A 19,693-nucleotide genomic window follows, 5' to 3' on the forward strand; every position below is an offset into this window, starting at 1 on the left:
ATGTCATGCCCCCTGTCCCTCTGGCATGCAAGCTTTGGCCCAAACAGCAGAGTGTGTGTGTGCTGCATGCTTGCTTAAACAACAAATGCAACATTTTTAACACAACTTGCATTAAGGGTTTACCAGATTTGGGTTCTTTGGGGAGAACATTTCCAAACAAAGAGTGAGGCTAAACAGTTGGAATGTGTCATGCCAGATTTGTGACATGATTTGTATTACTAGACATTATGGCAATTTAAATGTGTTTTTGTACACCAGTCATCCTTTGATTCAAAGTGGTTTGCTTTTCTGTAATGTAAATACTAAAAGTGTTAAACTGTTTTGTATTTGTGGTAAATATTTATTCGTCATTTCCCTGACTCTGGCATCCCTGGAAAACAGCTACAACCCTATCAGTGAAAAATGTAACCAAGGAAGAGGACTACAAAGATGGAAATCGAAACTTTTCGGCTGAAAAGGAGATGATTCTTCTTTCCCAAGGGATTGTGTTGGGTGACTGTGTTAATCCAATACTCTCCAGTGTTATCATGAGCCACTGTGAGAGAACTATTTTCTGACCAAATCTCAGCAGTGAAAATCCACCCAGAGTCTGACACATTAGACAATAAAATCCTATGACTTTCAGCCCACATACATCTGTCCTGGATTATCTAAGAATGGCTGCTAAGTAAATTACAGAGCTCAGGAACATTCCCATCATCCAAGATCTTAAACCCCCATGCCACCGACCCACAGTGAAACACCAGTGCATGAGTGTGTGGCTGCGTGTGTTTGCATGTCTGGAGGGAGTTAGTCTAGGGTTCACAGCTAGTGTGTGTGTGTGTGTGTGTGCATGTGAGCCTCTGCAGGGCCGTGTTTGTGCATGATTGTGTGGTCAGTTTGTGTTTGTGTGTTGTCACTCTTGGGTAGCCATTGAACAGACCCCCAGCCGTTCTTAAACACCGAAGCGGCCTCTTGTTTATGTGCAACCTGCTTCAGACCCAGTTCCCATGAAATTGGCCCTTCTTTGGCTCATTCAGAGATGGACTGCACTGTAAATGGCTTCTCTGGAGTCTGCCAAAGGCCAGTGGGGGCCGATTCAAAGACAAAAAGAGACGAAGAGAGACTGACAGATCCAAAGCTGCCGCACTGCCCCCTGTAGCCCCTCTAACCCACATCAACATTTACTATTCTGGATATTTTGCTCAAACAATGGCTAAGCCATCACAAAAACAACAACAACAGTGAAATAATAACATTAATTTGACAATAAATGAATATTCTATTGGATAGTTCTATATGCTGTTCCCTCAGCGATCATTCTGGTCGTTCTGTGTGAATAATGGTGATGAGGCACAATAACTCCAGGGCTCTGCTGTGACAGTTTCACACAGTGTACGACAATTAAAGGGCAGGCCAAGTTGCCTTATAGAAGAGTTACCAAGTGAACATCACGATGAGGACGATGCACGAGACAGTGTAGTGATCTGTACGTGTAGCTGAGCGGTTTTCCTCCAAGTGACCCAGCTAGTGAAGTCATTACGCTTTCCACTCTCTCAACGGGAGGTGGGGCCTTACAGTGAAAACGTATTCAACCCCGCTGCACAAAGAGCAGTGTGCAGTCGCAAGTCTCTTTCACGCTGTGAGTGCGCAGCGCCTGCACAGATCGCCTCCAATTTGGAACTTAAGTCCACACTGCATGAACCTGCATTCCTCTACTGCTGTGTCCTCGGCCGCGAACGACCCTCACTGTTCCGCTGTGGCTGTTTTGCAGCAGATACTCCGACCCCGAAAACCGTCGGGAAAAGTGACGAGAGAAGCTGCGGGAGTGGTCTGGAAACTTTTGCCATCATGAGCTCGCAGACGGTCAACCTTGATACCTACAGCCTGTCGTTGCTCACGGCCAAAGAGGACATCCTCAACCCCCGTTCCTCCACCAACTGGTAACACATAGAGCTCTCGCGCAAACTTGCATCTGCCTGCATATAACACAATATTCGTGATATATAAGATGAAATGCCAATTTCTTGATGCTGCGACATTACGATACGAAATTACGAAAACGAGTATAATCTGTATCTTATGAAACTTTCATGTTTACTTTGTGGGCTGTTTGCTGTTGCATAACGCTTGTAGTCAATCCAATGAGGGATACGGAGGCAACCAGAAATGTCTTTAGAAGTAGGCTACAGTAGTGGCAAACGCACGCAAATTGGTTTCGTCACACAGGCGTGTATTGACTCTCCCAATCCACTCGGAGAGGTAATGTGAGGTATGGATTACCATCCCATTACGCACGCCAGGCGTCTGGTGTGGCTCAAAGTGCAGCACCCGCTGCCCTCACCCGGGTCTTGCGCTCTATGACTTTGTTATTCTCCCCAAGGAGCTGTGAGGCTTCATTCTTTGTGCCGAGGATCATGTTCCTGATGAAGTGCCGATCTCTGGCAGGGGTTGTCTTTCAGGGAGAGGCTCTTTAATTTGACATACAGCTCAGTGCGCATGCATGAGTATCATCCACATGATTAACCAATGATAATTATGATAACAAATATTGAGGTCTTACTTAAATGTGTAAGTAAAGATTATTTAGGAACAAAATATTCAAGACCAACTATACTATTCAAGTACAAGTAAACACATTGAAGTGTTTTACCAGAAGATCTATCTCACAGTTTTTAAATTTCAAGGTACATTTTGACTCTAGACGATTCTTAAACACATGAAACGTTTAAATAATTCAGTCATTGTGCTCTGGTGTATGTGGAACAATGTCATGCTGTACCTGAGATTTGGCTAACTTCGTTTGTTACAGTTTGGCTGGTCTGTAACTATGGTGCCCTATCCATCTTTTCCAAACATTCTCCTTGTCTCTTATATTCTTTCTCCATTTTCCTCTCATATACTGTGTGTGTGTGTGTGTGTGTGTGTGTGTGTGTGTGTGTGGTATTGCCATCTCAGCTACGGACATGTTGTCACTGGCTATACTCAGCTAACACAGGGAGAATTAGATATGACCCTGCTCTTTCCACATAACCACTCACTTTGATTAAGTTATAGTTTAGAGAAGTATAGGCCAAGGCCCAAGCCCACACACACACGTGTGCTCATGTGGAAGTAGAGGACTGATTCTGTCCATTGCTGTTTCATCTTCCTCTGCCTCACATCTCTCGCTGCCACAGGGTTTCCCTGCCCACATTCTTCCTACCTTCTTCCTGGCTTTTCATGATGCCTTACAGACTTGAGGAAATGGGATTCAGAACACTATGAGTAAACCTTGACAAACTGAGATCTGACATCTTCATGAATGTGGTGGAAATAAGTTCCCCATCCAGGCAGAACATGCTTAGTTTCCATTCTTTCTTGCATTTGGAAAATCTGTAAAAGTTTCCATGTTCAGTATCACTACGGAGGTTTTGTCCCATAGCGACACCTCACAGTGATTACCGTACTTCACTGCGTACTACTTACTTTCTCATTGGAGAGCATTTACCTAAAGTTTCAGTGTACAATCCAATGTATTGTCACAATGCTGGATGAGACCATCGTGGACAATCACACAAACACAACAAGCACGTGTTTGGTTGAGCTGATATAATCAAAAGAAAAGGAGAGAGAGAGAGAAAAATCCCCCAGCATTCACTGAGCTTACTTTAGAGGACTAAATAACTCTGTTGTGACTGAATAGAGAGGTGGGAGGAGAAACGGTCATGATTCCCTCTGTCGAACCACCCACACAGACACCCACCTTGCATGTGTGTGTGTCTCTGTGCGTGTCGAAGGGCTCCTATTTGCATGCACGTGAGTTTGCTTGTGGATATATTTGTCTCTGGATGTGCATTTGCACCCTGCAGAGACTATTACAGTGAGTCTTGGATCTTGAGCAGTTTGCACTGAGACGGGTAGGAGGCTTGTTTTGTTGAATGCTCCCGCCCCCCACTATGTGGCCTTGAGGTCCCTGTGTGTATTATCTAATGACCTTGTGTCATGAATGGGAAACAGACCCTTTGTGAGTAAGACTCTGAAGAAAAGCGGGGCAATTTCAATGCATCCTTCATTCAGACCTCTCTGCTCAACATACAGCCTTGGAGGTCTCTCCGCAGTCTCCCAGACCATTGTGGGCTGCAAAATGTCCCACTTGTAGGCTGGAAAGCTGTGCTGCCTGCATGTGTTTTATGTTAGTGTGTGTCTTGAAAGACAGAAAAAAGAGAAACAGTGATAATGTTTGTTCCCAAAGACATGGTCTAATTCTCTGAGCAGGAAATACTTCTCATTGTTAGAAGCAGAAATCATGATTTATGTCTAGTTTACACCAAAATAAATCAGATAGGAACTTTTGGTAAGGTCAAACTGGTCATTGACAAATGGAAATATTTCTATGCAACTATGTTGACAGCTTTCATGCGGGTGTAACGCTTATGAATATATGGCTACTACAACTCATTTGTCATTTAGAAGCGTACCATGTTGTTCCCGAGCTGGGCGCCTGCACGATTGATAGAGGGCGCAGCGTGCGGCCATTTTCATTTCCACTGTAAGTCTTTCCCGTGAACTTAGCAAACCGAAGAACATTCTTGGTAAAAGGCCACTTATTTTGTTATGACTATTGCCGTTTGTCAACACCAATAAGTTGTTCTCTTATCAGAATCCTCGCTGTGAACGTGAGGGACACAATGCCCGTTGAGTTATTAGTGTTTGAAACTCCAGTTAGTGAAGTGCATATTTCTTTGATAGTTGTTGGTAGCCATTGTGAGAAATGTCTAGTCTGATGTAAGCAGTTGTTCAGGGAGCTAATGTAACACCACACTTTCCGTTCTATGTCTGATAACGTTACCTTTTTATTAAAAAAACAAGGAGCCATGCCACTCTGGTGCATACTGTTTCATTGTAATGTTGTAAAAAGATCGCAAACGCTATCCACTAGATATAGCTAATCGCTAGCTGACACTAATTGCTAGCACTCGCTAACTAACGTTTAATTCTACAGTCTATGTAGCTAACGCTTGGCTAGTGGAACAGCTAATAGCTGGTGAAGCATTAAAGTTGCATTGCACTTATTCTGTTGACATTAAAGCCGTTCAGTTCTATTCGGTTTAACACATTTTAATGGTTTGTAATACAACTACTGTTACATTGTGATCACGCACATTTTGGTCATTCAAATATAATGTCACATGTCAAGTAAGTTAGTAGTAATAATTCCATTAATATTTGTTAATGTTTGAGGGGAAATATATTATGTATGAATTATGTATAAAAGGACTAAAAAGAAATATGTTACGTAATAGTAAATCCTTTTTCCGTTCTCGTTGCTATATATATATATACAGTAGTACAGTACAATAGTAGTACACCCACAAGGACAAGGAACTCTTTGGATCTCAAACTCCTACATGTAAAGGAGCATTCATTGATGCTTTCCATTTAAAGAGGACTTATTCTTTGTTTTTTTCCCATTTTATTTGATACTTTAAAGAGCTCTATTTTATATTATGTTTTGTTATTGCTGTAAAGCAATACAACTTTCAGCCGTTCAATACCAACTCCTCTCGTGAATTATTGCATACCGTTGCCCGAACCTATGTAGATGTTGGCGTCTCCATTGCTATCATTGGTTAGAACTAGAGGCACTACATGAGCTTTTTGCTTTTCATTTTGTACGAAATGATGTGTACACATTGTTCAAGCACAAACTCATAAATGTTTTATACAATCCAATACAATACCTCAGTGAGTGGTTTGTGTTCTGCACATTTCAGCTCGGTAAATAAGACCAAAGCAGCATGCGCTATCAGAGTGTCTTCCTGTGGAGTATCAAATAGAGTGCGGCACCTGCTTCGCCAAGCATGAGAAAGAGGTGGGAGAGGTGAGTTTCGAGAAATGTTTACAGCATTGTTTCAGTGGTGCAAACTGATCAGATTCCTTTTTGAGTTGTGGAGCAGTTTGACCTCGTATTCGTCAGACTTGGGTGTGGGCTGTATCCAGACATTTGTGGGCCCTGGTGACTTTGGACACACCTTCTTATTCATAAACCTCTTTCTTGCTGTCCACACTTTGATGCTGTGTTTCAGTGTTTCACCATGTCCTCTAGCAGGGATTATTACAGTTACCGTCGTGACGCATAAAGTAAATATCTGATTGCATTGTAGTAACGAAATGATTCAGTTTAGACAGAAACACCCTTTCTCCAGTCCGGGATGTATGAATGAAGTGTATTGTAACCATATGTCCATAAAGGAAACAACATGCTAAGATTGTGACATTACAGATTGTATTTTTATATTGTTAAGGAAGTATATATTGTAATGTTATTTTTTTCAGAGATAACTGAAACCCGTTTTAGGGTGGTGTTTTTTACTGTCCCGGATTTAGCTTTGCCTGTTGAAGTCAGTTCCACAAAAATTGAAAAAATCCAAGAATTTCCCTAGAAGTTACGAAGTACTTACTGTTGAGTGATGTAAAGCCTGCAAAGCTGCAAAGTTATAACCCCTAACTCTAAGTCACCAAATGGGCATGGAATTCCAGGATTCAGTTTCAGTTTTAGCATTGTTTTGAAATACATATTCACCTCTGGCACCACTTACGTTTTAAAGACATCCACTTTATTTCAGTAACGGGAATGGTATCCAAGGCGTTGTTCTTTTGTAGCTGTCCTCCAGTATAACACAACATGTTATTCAATCCACTTTATTTATTTACCATTTATCTTTTCTTTGATTTTGACTGTCTCTGGGAAACTTCAACAATCACTCTTACCCATTTAAATTTAATAAGCAACAACCTCTCCTTGCCAGGCCTCTGATATCCTGTGAAGCGAATCTCCCGTTGATAAATGGAGGAGCCTTTATTTCAGCATCGGCCCGGGGTGTTTGCGCTGCTGCTACTCGCCAGAATTTCCACAGGCTCATGCATGATTAACCAAGAGCTAAAGAGTTCCTGCGTCTAAAGTTACTCGCTACTTGGAAGACACCTGTGGTTGTGGGGAGAGGATGGGAGGGAGGTAAAATGCAGGGCTGGCATTGTGTGTAGATGCACATGCATTAAGTGCTCCTGCTTGTGTAAAGGTGTACAGTGTGTCCTGACTCAGCATCAAGTCAGTTATCTTCTTCGTAAAGATAAACAACCATTGTCATCGCACTGTTATCGAGAAGTTGCACACTGCCTGAACTTCCTTGCTCTTGTTCTGCTTTTTATTTAGTTCCTTAATTATCCACCTGCCAGAAAGAGACTGACTGACATATTAATACGAGCTGTTGACACATAAACATGTTGTGTGATCCTTATCCAGCCTTGTCAAGGTTGTCATACCGTTCTGTGTTGAAACAAATCCTTCTGATCACCTCACTGTGAAATCCCGCAGACAAAAAACAAGCAGTCTGGTTGGTTTCCTCTTGCTGTTCAGGATACGGCTTCAAAGGCAGCACATAGTGTTTATCAGGCTAAATGATAAAAGGACATGTTTGATTGAATCTTGATATAAATAGCGTTAAAGTTCATGGGAAGTCAAAGGGCAGTTACACTGGACCAATGCCCAGTCCACTATCTCTCTTTGTCGCCCTGTCTTTCTCTCTATCTCTGCTTCTTGTGTAATACTTTGCAGTCGATGTTTGTGAGGCATAGATCTCCTTTGGTTTCCAAAGAGGCTTGCATTCCTATCACTTATCACAATATGTTTGCTGCTAAAACCCAGCAAAAACACCAGTTTTGGTGTATTTCAGTTGAAATAATTCACGGGCTCTAACATCAGATACTGGGGCTTCCTTTCACACCATGGTGTTCACAGACTCTGTAAGGGGCAGCAGTGATTATCACAAAGGATTCAGCATTACGACACATTTTACTCTCAGGTCACACCACCGTTGCAAAAGCTAGCAGGACGGGAACTTTGCTTAACCAGAGGGGGCTTTAGTTGGCTGGACAATGGGGCCCCCAAGCACTGACTTGGGCTCACCAGAGTGGTGCTTGGGCCATTCAAGTGCTTCTAGTGTGAGATTAGGGCAGAAATGATGTGTCCCATTGGGGCACAGACATATCCTGGTTAAATAAAAGTTTTTTAAAAGCTATTGCATACCACCAACATAGTGCCCGTTTCAAAGATAGAGGGTTTGCACCTGAAAGCAGGACTGTAAAGAGTCCCCTCAGCTTACCTAGCTGCTTGTGTGAGCGTGTCTGTGGGTGGCATGTTGGAAGATGATGACAACAATGATGGCTATAATGGCTGTTATATGTATCTCTTTAGAGACTGCTCCAAACAGTAATCACCGAACAACTGCTTACTACTCCTACTACTCCTTTAAACGTTGTTTAGGTTCATTTGGGGTCTAAGATGAAGCTGCAGGGTAATGGTAGGTCTCAGTCATGATGAGACCTGACTGCAGAAGGTTATACTGTATGTGTGTGTGTATCTCTGTATGTTTGGGCTCCTTAGCATGCAAACTGTCGGGTGCATAACCCCAAATTGATACTGTGTTAATTGAGGTGTGACTTGTAATTGCCCCACAGAAGATGCAAAAGGTTGGTAATTAATGTTTCATGACCTGGTGGCACGCCGGTGCTGTTATTCTTCTCGGTGTCAATTTTCTATTGGTAACAAAATAACTTCAAGATAAACACAAAAGAGCCGCTACCCTGAAAACGATGTAATATCTAGCAGGTGTGGCATATTTGTTTTTATTACATTAAAGGTTTTGTATTAAGATTTCTGTGAACAATAACCAATAAGTATTTTGTCAAGTCGTCCTAACACGTGACCTTTCTGTCAAATCCTCCTTTTGTTCATTCAAGTGCCTCTGAGCAGTTGACCTTAATCCAGATACCCTCTGCACATTGTTTCCACTGGAAATCTGTCCTTTATATGCCCACAGCAGTGAGCTCAACAAATATGGTATTGTTTCCCTTTTGCAGTTCAAGATCAAGGCTGAAACTGTGGCTGTGTTTGTGAAACCAGATGAATTGTTCACGCAAATGCTATGAAAAATAGAAGCTGGGTTGAGGTGAATTGCTTGTTTAATTTAACTTATGGGCCTTGAGTGCAACATACAGAGTGGTGTTTCCAAGGGTGTGTCAGATATCTGTCTAAAAACATCTGTATTTTAGTGTGTCTTCAAACTTTGGCAAGACAATGAATATGGTGTGTGTGTGTGTGTGTGTTTTCAAAGCCCAGATGAGGTACATTTAGGGGACGGCTGAGCAACAAAATGATAAAGTAAGAATAGATTCCTGTGCTGACATTTACTTGTGTCTGAACTGCAGAGTTTGCTAAATATATAATTTTGGAAACCAAGCATTTGGCACTCAGGTACAATGCAACTCATATTCTAGCATTGCACATATGAGAGTGACCGACCTGTCTTAACATTGTTTCCACGCTTGAATTGCCCAAGCAGGAGGTAGAGAGACACAATGTTCTCCTGTGTAGCTCCCACATCCTCCAGAGTAGCTCCCACACAGGTGTCTAATTGCTGAAGAATATACTCGGGAAAAGATGGTCTTAGAATCGGGCCAGATGAGGATAACCTCTTAAAGATTCTTGTGGGAGAGATTTCAGGTGTGTTGTCTTATTTCCAGAAGTTAACCAAATATGTGATATCAAGAAAATGCTCGACTTCCTGTAGAAGTTAGGATGTGTTCTTAAGTCGCTCCTCTCTGGCATCTTTAGCCTGCATTAATGTTGTGAAAGGCGTAACCGAAACATCTCGTCATGTCCTGTGTTGCTGCGTCTTGTCCTTTTGTGAGCGTGCCAAGCACAACACACTTGTAGTGTCTGTGTGTCTGATAGTCACAAATCTGTTGACAGACAAAAACAGAATTGTTATTTTGCTCTTAATTTCAGTGATGAGATCATCCGACACTCGCAGTGACACTTTCACACATATTTTACGCAAGTGTTCATCGACACATGCGGAAATATAAACACACAAGAACGACACTGAGCCACATCAACAATGACGCATCCCTCTCTCACTCCCATAGCTTCACTGGCGCTGTGAGGTATCATCACCCTTTGCATCACCCTTTGCTTAAACTATTTCTCCCTCTTCACCATGGTGACAAAGGAGGACCGTGGTTGTAATCAGGACATTCTTATGGTCAACTATTAGTGTCTTGCAAAGTCTCACTGCAGGGCCTTGACTGAGAACTCCACTTTACTTGTTCTTGTCTTGTTTGTTCACTTGCTGGTGGCGGATGGTGGGTGGTGGGTGGGTAATGAGAGTCTGGAGGGTCTGTTGTCCTGACGACCCTGGTGGGAAAACTAGTTTGTTTGTTAAGATAGACTGAATGAAGCGGGGGGGACATGAGTGGAGAGGGATTGAAGAGGATGGGAAAGGGGTGCCAAGGGACACTTGGTAAGAAATACAGAGGAATAACGAGATGACAAAAGGACAACGCGTGAGAGGAAAGAGAAATTATTTCAGTTCAGCGGGATGGCCTGTATCCGGAGGTTGCTGAAAAGCAGAATGTCTGAAGCTGGAGAAGTGACAGAGTAAAGCGAAGGGAAATATGAGAGGGCAGGTGGAGCGGAATGAGAGGGAGATCAAAGCACTGAGAGAGGCAGCAGAGAAGACAGGCCAAATGAGTTCTGAGTGGGTATGTGATACTTGAGAGAGTTTAGTTTGTTTTACGGAAGGAAATGGTTCTCGATAAGATGCCATCATGTTTTTAATTAACTGATAATGACTGTGATATGAGTCTTTTCCTGTTTGTGTGTGTGTGTGTGTGTGTGTGTGTGTTTGTGCTTATGTGTTATTGTGTGTGTAAGCAGTACGGGACAGCATGCACAGGAAATGCCAGAGTGATCCCAGTGGAACACAATTTTAGAGGTTTCATCATCACTCATTCCTCACCACATCTCCCTTTATCCTCCTTTACTCCTTCCCATGTCAGGTGTAGGAAAGGGAATTATTTTGCCACCCACTCTCCTGTAGCTCTCTGAACAAGCGATTTACCACCCTGTAAGAGTCATAACAATTTACCCCATAGAGACCCCTGTAATACGCCCATCTAGACACTTTCGTCCAATAACCACATACTCTTCTGCCCCCTTGGAAACGTCCAATACTATCTGGCTGTTTCCCATTGTGCGGCATTGTTAAATGCGCCCCTCTTAGTCTACCCATTTATACCTATCTACATCCCCTGTTGCTTTTCATCGTTTTCCCCAGTGTGAACCCATATCTTTGAGTGGCTTTTCTCTAACCTGAATAGGTCGGTATACTCCCTCTCCACGTGCACCATCACTCTTCAGCACATGCCCTCATGACATTGAACTGCATGTACCCATTTTCTATTAAACCTAAACATAGATTTCACGACTGCTGTCTTCTTACTTTACCTGCATGTTTGAGTGAGACAGTATATCTCTTTTATTGCACAGTATTTGCGCATGCAGGTACACACTGAAGAGTGTCAGTTCTACATCGTCTTAATTCAAAAAAACTTTTATTATACATTTGGTAACAATAAATAAAATAGTTTTTTTAAACTAACTGGTAAACTAACTGTTTGATCTACCACTATACATATTTCGTGTCGTGTTGAGGTAGAGCGTTTGAGTGTAAAACACACCAGCTTCCTCTCTGTTATCAGCACTTGCATAGAGTATGTAACACACAACAGGGGAAGTCTAGACTGTTTCCTCTTGCTGAATTCGTATAGGTCCTACAGCTTTGAGAAGGAAAGATGTGATTTCTGTAAATCTCTTTAAAAACCAGTGCGACTGAGCTGCTCCACGCTTCAGCCTTTCCAATGTGTCATAAATAGCGGGGCACTCCAGGTGCGGGAATATGTATTGCTTTCACGTTCTGTGTCACTCTGACACACACACACACACCTACACTGTTGATGGTGGTTATGTTACACAGAGATAAATGTGGTGGCAAAGTCATTAGTACATGTGCTGCACAATGACTGGTTATTGTTATCTGTGGAATTAACTCATAGCTGTAACACAAGACCAACTGTTGTTCATGCATTCCACCATTACACGCAGTTCATCACCTGATGACAGTGTTCACTGCTGTTCTTCTGTCTCATGCCCCAGTCTAAGTATTACAGATGTGTTTTTTCTGTATTTGCTGTTTTTTTGTCCCTGTACATTTTGAAATTAACATCTACAGCAGCATGCTTTTGTCTCTCTTTGTCCATCCCCCACTCTTTTCCATCTGCCTCAGCACAGACAAGGCTGTTTTCTCTCTCTGGTCCTTGGCACTGATTTAATTACTTATTTGTTTAGTTTGTCATATTCTAAACTTCGCTGGCTCTGTGTTTTGCTGAGAACAGACATTTTCCTCCCTACCCTCCTCCTGTCAGCAGCATTCCATTCAGTCCCTCCCACTGCCCCCTGCTAAATCACCTCCACTGATTGATATTGTATGCACTCTGTTGTTTGACTTTGTACCCATGTTTTTGTTTATTTTAGCTACATTTTCTGTTCTTTCTTATCATTTTGTTCTCCGTTGCCTCTGTCATTTCTCCCACTATTTACCATTCCCTCCAGGCTAAATAGCTGCAGTGGTCTGTAATAGTCTCCAGGGGACTCTGCTGTGTCCTCCACCCAGTCAAATACTCTACAGATCAGTCAGTGTTACTCAGTGGGTGGATCTGAGTAAGTACTCTTAAACAGGCAGCCAACTTATTCTTCTAATTGACTTCCATGGATGTTGTTAAAAGGGAAGTCAAACACGATTTATCAACAGTATTAACATTAGCCCATCAATGCAACAAAAATAAAAGCTAAGAAATATTTTCATGGCAAAGTTTTCATCTTCAATCCATGCATGTAGAAACTGATCATTTTAGAGTTTACTAGTTTTTGCATGAGTACAGAAAACAAGACGGTAAAGGACACAACACTTTAGGAAAAAAAAACAGTTGTAATTTTGGACTAACATGAGGTCACTTTACTCCAACATGTCTCAACATCCTTCAGTTCTCCTCTCAACGTTTTTAAAGGTATTTGAAACATGCAAAGCAAGTCGTTTTTTTGCATCACCTTGTTTGCTCTGGAGTCCATCTCAGTGGGAGAGGGGCATGTTAAGTATTGTCTGGTCTGTCAGTTGAAATGACAGCAAAGGGAGAGTACGCCTGACTTCATCAACCACATACTGCTTGAGGATATTTGGCTTATTCATATGTGACTTCACCCCATATCATTCAGGGAGTTCCACAAACATCCCCATAGCTATGTCTTTGCTGCCTGTCTGCTTTATGCCCTGTGGCTTTATCAGCACATCAGCATTGTTTTACAATGAACTATACAGTACATTCAAATGTAAATTACATTTCTTTGTTGAATTAATAACCAACATGCATTTCATTTAAGGCAAGCACAGAGAACTATCAATTCACTAATGTCATTTTAAGATGTTCTTTAGGAGACTTAAGTGCCGAGTTGAAATCCCCCCCCCGCTCAGCAGCTAGTATTAAGGGGCCCTCTTGCTTGGTCTGTGGGGATTACAGTTGTTGCAGCCCACTCTCTGCAGGGCACCTGACTGAATCCTCTGCAGCAGGCCATGAGTTTGAGAACCAGGACTATCCCGTTTTGTGTCTTCTATGTTTTCTTTGCAAATGTCTTCTCTTCTTACTGGTTTTCTAGAGACTCTATCACATATCTTAGGTTTTTTCCCGGCACTCTTTCTCTGAATGGGATATTTAATAAGTACAGAGGTGTTGATATGAGCACCGACCTTCAGCAGCACTCTACACCATTTTGACATCCACGCTTCACCACTAAATGAGGGGCCAAAGAGAGAAACACTGATGGGTCACTGCAGTGTTAAGTACTGGAGGATTGTGGGATGTGATGTTGGACAGTCTTCATGCCTTGTGTAGGGGTTTCTTAACTAGAACAGCATAAAACTTGAACTTGTTTTATGTAAATGTGTGCTCCCTAGCAGCATCTTTCACCACATTACAATTCAAATGTGCCTGTGGCTTAGCATGCCACGTTATTCAGTCACAGTGATGCATCGCCTTCGAACACACAGGTGCTGCAGACATGTAGTGCCATTCTCTCCTTTTCTTATTCTCCACTTACACTCTCATTCTGTCACTTCCTCTTATTCACATTTCTCCACCTTTACCCATAAACCTCCACATGTGTCTGCTTTGCAGACGGACGGAGGAATGCGTGCACCACATGAACACTATATGAGTAACATGCCGGACAGGGGGGGGGGACTTTTTCAGCAGTCGAGTCTGGCTGGACTTTTTTTGCCCATGTTTGGCGAGAGGAAATGAGCGCCGTGGGGACGTCTCCGAGCTCCCCACTCCAAGACAGCCAGAGAGGTAGACAGGGAAACTAAAAATAGCACTGAGCCCAGGTCAGCTTTGAGTCAAGAGCAAGAAGTTGGGGGGCTGATGGGGGAGGGGAGAGAAGGAAACATATGATGTAAAATGAAATGAACAGAAGGAAGCTTGTGGAAAGGTAGATGTAGTGAAAATCTGAAAGAAGTTAGAGCATGACGTAAACATTCAGAAGGCTGCGTTGTTAAAATCACAGGTCAAATGCCGTACATGAGAGTTGGTGGGACCCACTGGGGATGTGTGTGCAATCTGTGGGAGAGCAAAGCAAACAGGGACAAAATATGGACCTGATGGAGAGCTTGAGCTGGGCAGTGAATTCTGGTGGGAGCTCCCAGCCTCTCATCCATTTTCTCATATCTTTCTCTTCATTTGCAGTTTATTATATCGCAACAGCATGCATAACCACAAATCTCTTATATCTCCCCCGCTGGCAAAGATGGAATGAATAAATGACCCATGAGCCCACAAGATCAGAGAGACACAGAGGGTATAGTTGAGGGGAAAAGGATCAGGATGAGATATTGCTCTGGTTTGTGAAGAGGTATGTTGTGCTACAGGATTTAAAGTAGGAGGGGAAGAAATATGTGTTGTAGGAGACGGGGGTCAGAATAATGAATTTAGAGTCGTAATGATGGTGAGATATCAACAGGATATATGGAGAGAGAGGCGATGGTGAAGTGAACAGGGTTTATGAGAAATGGATATTGGTTCTGGCACTCAAAATACATTCTCATAGGTTTGTTTGTATGACAATGGACGAGTAAAGTGAAATGTGTTCCTTGAGAGGATCAAAAACAAAATTGGATGAGAGTAGAATGGAAGAAAATCCGCCATAAGGTCTCTTTAGAAATGACAATACAAGACAAGAGTGTACATTGTGTTCAAGTGTTTCCTGCATATTACCACACTGTAATAGTTCATATTTGAGCCTGGTGTAGTGGAATGCCTGGATAAGTGAAAACAAGGCCTTCTCCAGCACAGCTCACCATCTGCTTCTGTTATGTTCATCTTGAAATGGTAGCGCGTAGCATGTTTGGAGGTATTACAGGGGCTCCAAAGCAAACAATCCCTATTGTTACTGGCTCAGGCTTACAGTATATTGTGTGTGTGTGTGTGTGTGTGCATGTCTGTGTTCATGTCCTGTATGTGTGCCTTTGTCTCTGTATACTCTGAGATGAACGGCCGTTTATTTGTTTTATAGCTGCACTTCGTAGCTGGTTGGGGTAATGATGCACAGATCTCATTCCTCATGCTCCTCACTCCCCTAGATGACGGCCTCTTTCTCTACATTTAGCATGTCTCTTCTCCACCCTCCATCCCTCCCTCCCTCTCAGAGCTGAGGTCATAGCTGGCTCGGTTTGGTTGTGGGCTGGAGTACCGACATAAGAGAGTCTGTTTTTCTCATCAGTCAGTGTAGCTCTCATGAAACCTACATGTGTGAAGGAATGGGGCTCTATCTGCTCTGTTAGTTCTGAAAGATTTTGAATACTTCTGCTGCTACATTACAGTAACAAAGTCAATCAAGTTGCCGACAAAAACAGAGAGAGAGAGAGAGAGAGAGAGAGAGAGAGAGAGCGAGAGAGAAGGCCATCCTCTTGTCTTATTTGCATGTAGCATTCGTGAGCTACATAAGAGTGACCGTAAAAGTGTTTGGGATTTGTTGTCTTGCTCGGGGACACTTCAGCAGGGTATACACTTGCAATGGGAGTCTTAACCTTAACCATCTGTGTAGTGAGTATAGAGGGAGAACCGTCCCTCTGTACTCACTACACCACACTGCTGGCATATCCAGATTCACAATCATTGGTTTACCACGGTATTTGACATTATCCTCTGTTACAGTAAATGGCACAAAAACATGTAATATCTGCAACTGTGAACTTTTGCAGGCATCATTTCATATCAGCAACGAGGATTCACTGAACCGTAGAAATAATGTAATAGCAGGGTTCGTTTAAATTAGTGGGGCGCGGCGGTATTACAGGTGGGGCGCAGGGGGAAATGCAGAATTTTTGTATTTCACAATAAAAAAAGTAAGTAATTGATAAATAAATGGCGAAATGCCTGTACTTGCGTGTAAATGTTTACGTTACGCCGTCAACAGGTTACGCTTGCGCATGCGCGACGGCCATGATCCTTGGCGACTCACATGTGTGGCTTAGTGTTCCAAATGAAGAGACATTTGGCAGGCGGGAACAGAAAAGCAACCGCAAGCGATGCATCCGAGACGAACAGCAAGCAGCCAAGAAGAACATATGATGACGCCTCTCTTGCTCTGGGTTTCACAGGGAACGCGGTAGGAGATGAGGAGAGACCAGTCTGTGTTTTATGTCTGAAAACTAGCTGTGATTAGTATAAAACTTGTTTTGTTTAGTTTTTCACAGGTTGCACTTTATTGTTATCTTGAAAAGATGTTTCGTGCAAAACAGGTTAATTGCAGCCAATTGCAATAAGCTATTTTTGGCCAAATTGTAGTTCTTTTTTGCACAGATATAACTTTATTTGCATCGTTCTGACAAAGTGATTGCACATTTTATTTGTTTTTGTCTGATGGAGCAATCTGGTTTACTTAAAAGTGATTGCAATCTTCTTTATTCTATTATTTGAAAAAGCACAGACGGAGGAGTCACAAAATGTTGTTTCAATAAAAATTCAATATAGACCATTTTGTTACAATTTTGTTGGGGCGGTGGGGCATGAACATTTTTCTTCCTCCAAAGTGGGGTGCGACAGAAAAAGTTTGAGAACCGCTGGGATAAGGGAATAATCCTAAAAATGAGACTTTCATAAAAAGTAGAAAGAAGCATCAGGATATTTACTTGATCCCCGCAATAAATGCTATTGTGCCAGTGCATTTCAGATATGTGTCCTTCCTCGGCGCAGAAAAGAGGGGATTTATGATTCTTACAAATGCCATTTTTTGTTTTGGTTGTTTGTAAAATCAGGATGATAGTAAGTAAAGTCTCAAGGGAAACAAATCCTAAAAAATAGACCTCTGCAAATTCCATCCAAGTGAAAGCTCTGTAAGAACAAAGAGTCTCCCACAGCACAGTGTATCCTCATGTGCAAGCCTGTTCCCTGTGGGTGGAGAATTTGCTCATGCAATTAAGACTCCCTCAGAGGCACAGTGATCTTTGGCCTTGGCTGCTTGTGAATGGTGACCTTTAGGAATGTCTTGAGGACCAAGGATCAGTAAATGTGGATTGGTGTCTAAGCTCTGGATGCTGGTAAGACTAATGAGGGAGTGGAGTGTGTTGTTTCTATAAATATTGTGGCTATACTATTCCCTGAAGTGACATGTGAAAAACCCAGGTGACCCAAAGCTCACACAATGCCCCAAAGCCCCGGAGAATGATTCCATGCTTTGTTGCTTGGTCTTGCTTGATGATATGACAGATATTCAGTAAATACTTGGCTGTCACTATCAGCGCAATGAACAAAATGAGAGAGCCGTTTCAGCCTGCCTCCTCTCGCATGCAGGGCCAGCGTGCAGCTTTGCTCGGTAGGGCGCACACTATGGTGATTGTGTCCTCAGAACACACACACACACACATACCGATTGACTTTTGTCGCTCTTTGTTCTTTGAACAGACAGAGACTTGTTGTATCAGGAAAAAAATAACAGAGTGAGTCAGAGATGCGAACTGAGTAAGCTGGCCATTTGTCAGCCTTTATGCCGACTGCTGTTGTTTTTACTGTAGATTGATTTTGTATGAAAAGCCAAATCCTTTTTCAATATATCTTTTCTTTTTTCGCTCTCTCCATCTCTGTGTTTCATTCTCACAGTCTCATTCGCTCCCTCCTCCCGACACACAGCCACAAACACAGAACATTCACCTTCGGCCGTTTGTAATAGCTGCTCATGGCCGTACACTCTTGCCACCCAGCTCCAGATGTTATTGACACACCCCCAGGAGTCCTACAGAGTGAAATGTACACTGACACACAGTCAGACACACGCACACACACACACACAACCACAGTCCTATGAAGCTGTGACAATTCATCTCTCTGCAGGCCACCTCATAAACTCCCTGACACTCACACACACACACATTTACCCCCAGTTGAGCTTCAAACACACACATGAATCAGGATTATGTGAGTAGCACGTCATGTCAAATAGCAGATGGGTCATTTTGGACTCTGGACTAACTATTTGTATAGATAGCAGCAGGAAAATGTGTAGCATTACAAGTACCGAAGTACCTTGTGGTTTGTTTCTCTTTGGTTGATTCTGAAGTCACATATTTCTGTCTTGGAGATTCTGCAACAAAGCTAACGTCGCAAAACAATCACTCGGTTTAGTTTCGCTTAGTTTGTTCAGCAGTGGAGTTGTAGCTCGCTGGTATCATGGAAACACGTTATGAGTTGTTGAGTTGCCACAGTGACCTGATTGACTGAAGGGTGCGGTAGGACAGGTTTTCACCTGCAAAATGTCAAATACCCTGTAGCTGTGAACAGCACTGACTACCCTTCATTTCACATTCAGGAGCTATCCATCTCTGAGGCAAACACTATGAATGCAGGTTGTTGTGCTGCTAAGTGCCCTCCTGTTTTACACGTGTACTGTACAGGCCTCTGGGAAAGGAAAAAAGTAAACAAGTGCATGTGTCACAGTTGAAGAGAATTTGTTTTTTGTTGGTGCATTGTAGAGATGCTCTGCACTGCAGGGACGCTTGTTATGGTTTACACAAAGTAGGTGCAGTAAAACATCTGGCTATGCATGTGTGCGTGTCTTTGTGTGTCCCCTGTGCACCATGAAAGACTGAACACATGGCATACCTGTCCACACGCTCATTCTTGGATATGAAAGTTTTGAATGAGCCTTTACTTTTGGGCAGACAGAAATCAAAGTACTCGTTTAGTACAGAAAATCCAACCTGTGTTTTGTTGACACTCGTCACAAATATGTCTGTCATGTGATTGTCACCCACATTTCTCAGTAGTTGACCTGTGTGCTTGTCTGTATGTCCACAGGGCAATATTCACATATGATGGGATCACCAACAAGCTCAAACTGGCTGACTCAGGAGGTAAGACGGACTGTCATATATGGTATGTTTGTTAGAAATCAGCATCTTCACTTTGGCCTGAAAGGAATTCACATGTCCTCTTGCGTTTAGAGACAATTCTAACACTCTAACAATGTGTGATTGAGAGCAAATGTGGCATTTCTGTTGTCTCTCCATCAGTCTCGCTGTCTCCTTTCTTACAGCGGGTGGTGTGGCGGAGCTGGCAGGGAAGTTTCACATCGCCAAGCCTCAATACGGACTGTGCAAAGTGGGAAGTGTGGAGACAGGGGGCCCTCGGATTGCTATGATCAGCTGGGTGAGTGGCAGACAGGCTCATGGGGCTTAGCTCACGTAAGCGTGTCATGTTAAAGAGACTCACATACCAGCACAAATTACAA

General features: G+C 42.7%; 1 protein-coding gene across 1 annotated transcript in view; it reads left to right on the forward strand.

Moving 5' to 3' along the window:
• The first annotated feature begins 1,623 nt into the window (after window positions 1–1,623).
• Window positions 1,624–19,693, forward strand: part of LOC306778495 (uncharacterized protein) — a 29,973-nt gene continuing 11,903 nt past the window's right edge. Inside the window, exons 1-3 of the mRNA XM_079269999.1 lie at window positions 1,624–1,922; window positions 19,261–19,316; window positions 19,499–19,611. Coding sequence (XP_079126125.1) covers window positions 1,831–1,922; window positions 19,261–19,316; window positions 19,499–19,611 — 261 coding nt within the window. The 5' untranslated portion in view covers window positions 1,624–1,830. The remainder of the gene's footprint in view (window positions 1,923–19,260; window positions 19,317–19,498; window positions 19,612–19,693) is intronic.

Source organism: Melanostigma gelatinosum, assembly GCF_949748355.1.
Source record: "Melanostigma gelatinosum genome assembly, chromosome: 6".
Lineage (NCBI taxonomy): Eukaryota > Metazoa > Chordata > Actinopteri > Perciformes > Zoarcidae > Melanostigma > Melanostigma gelatinosum.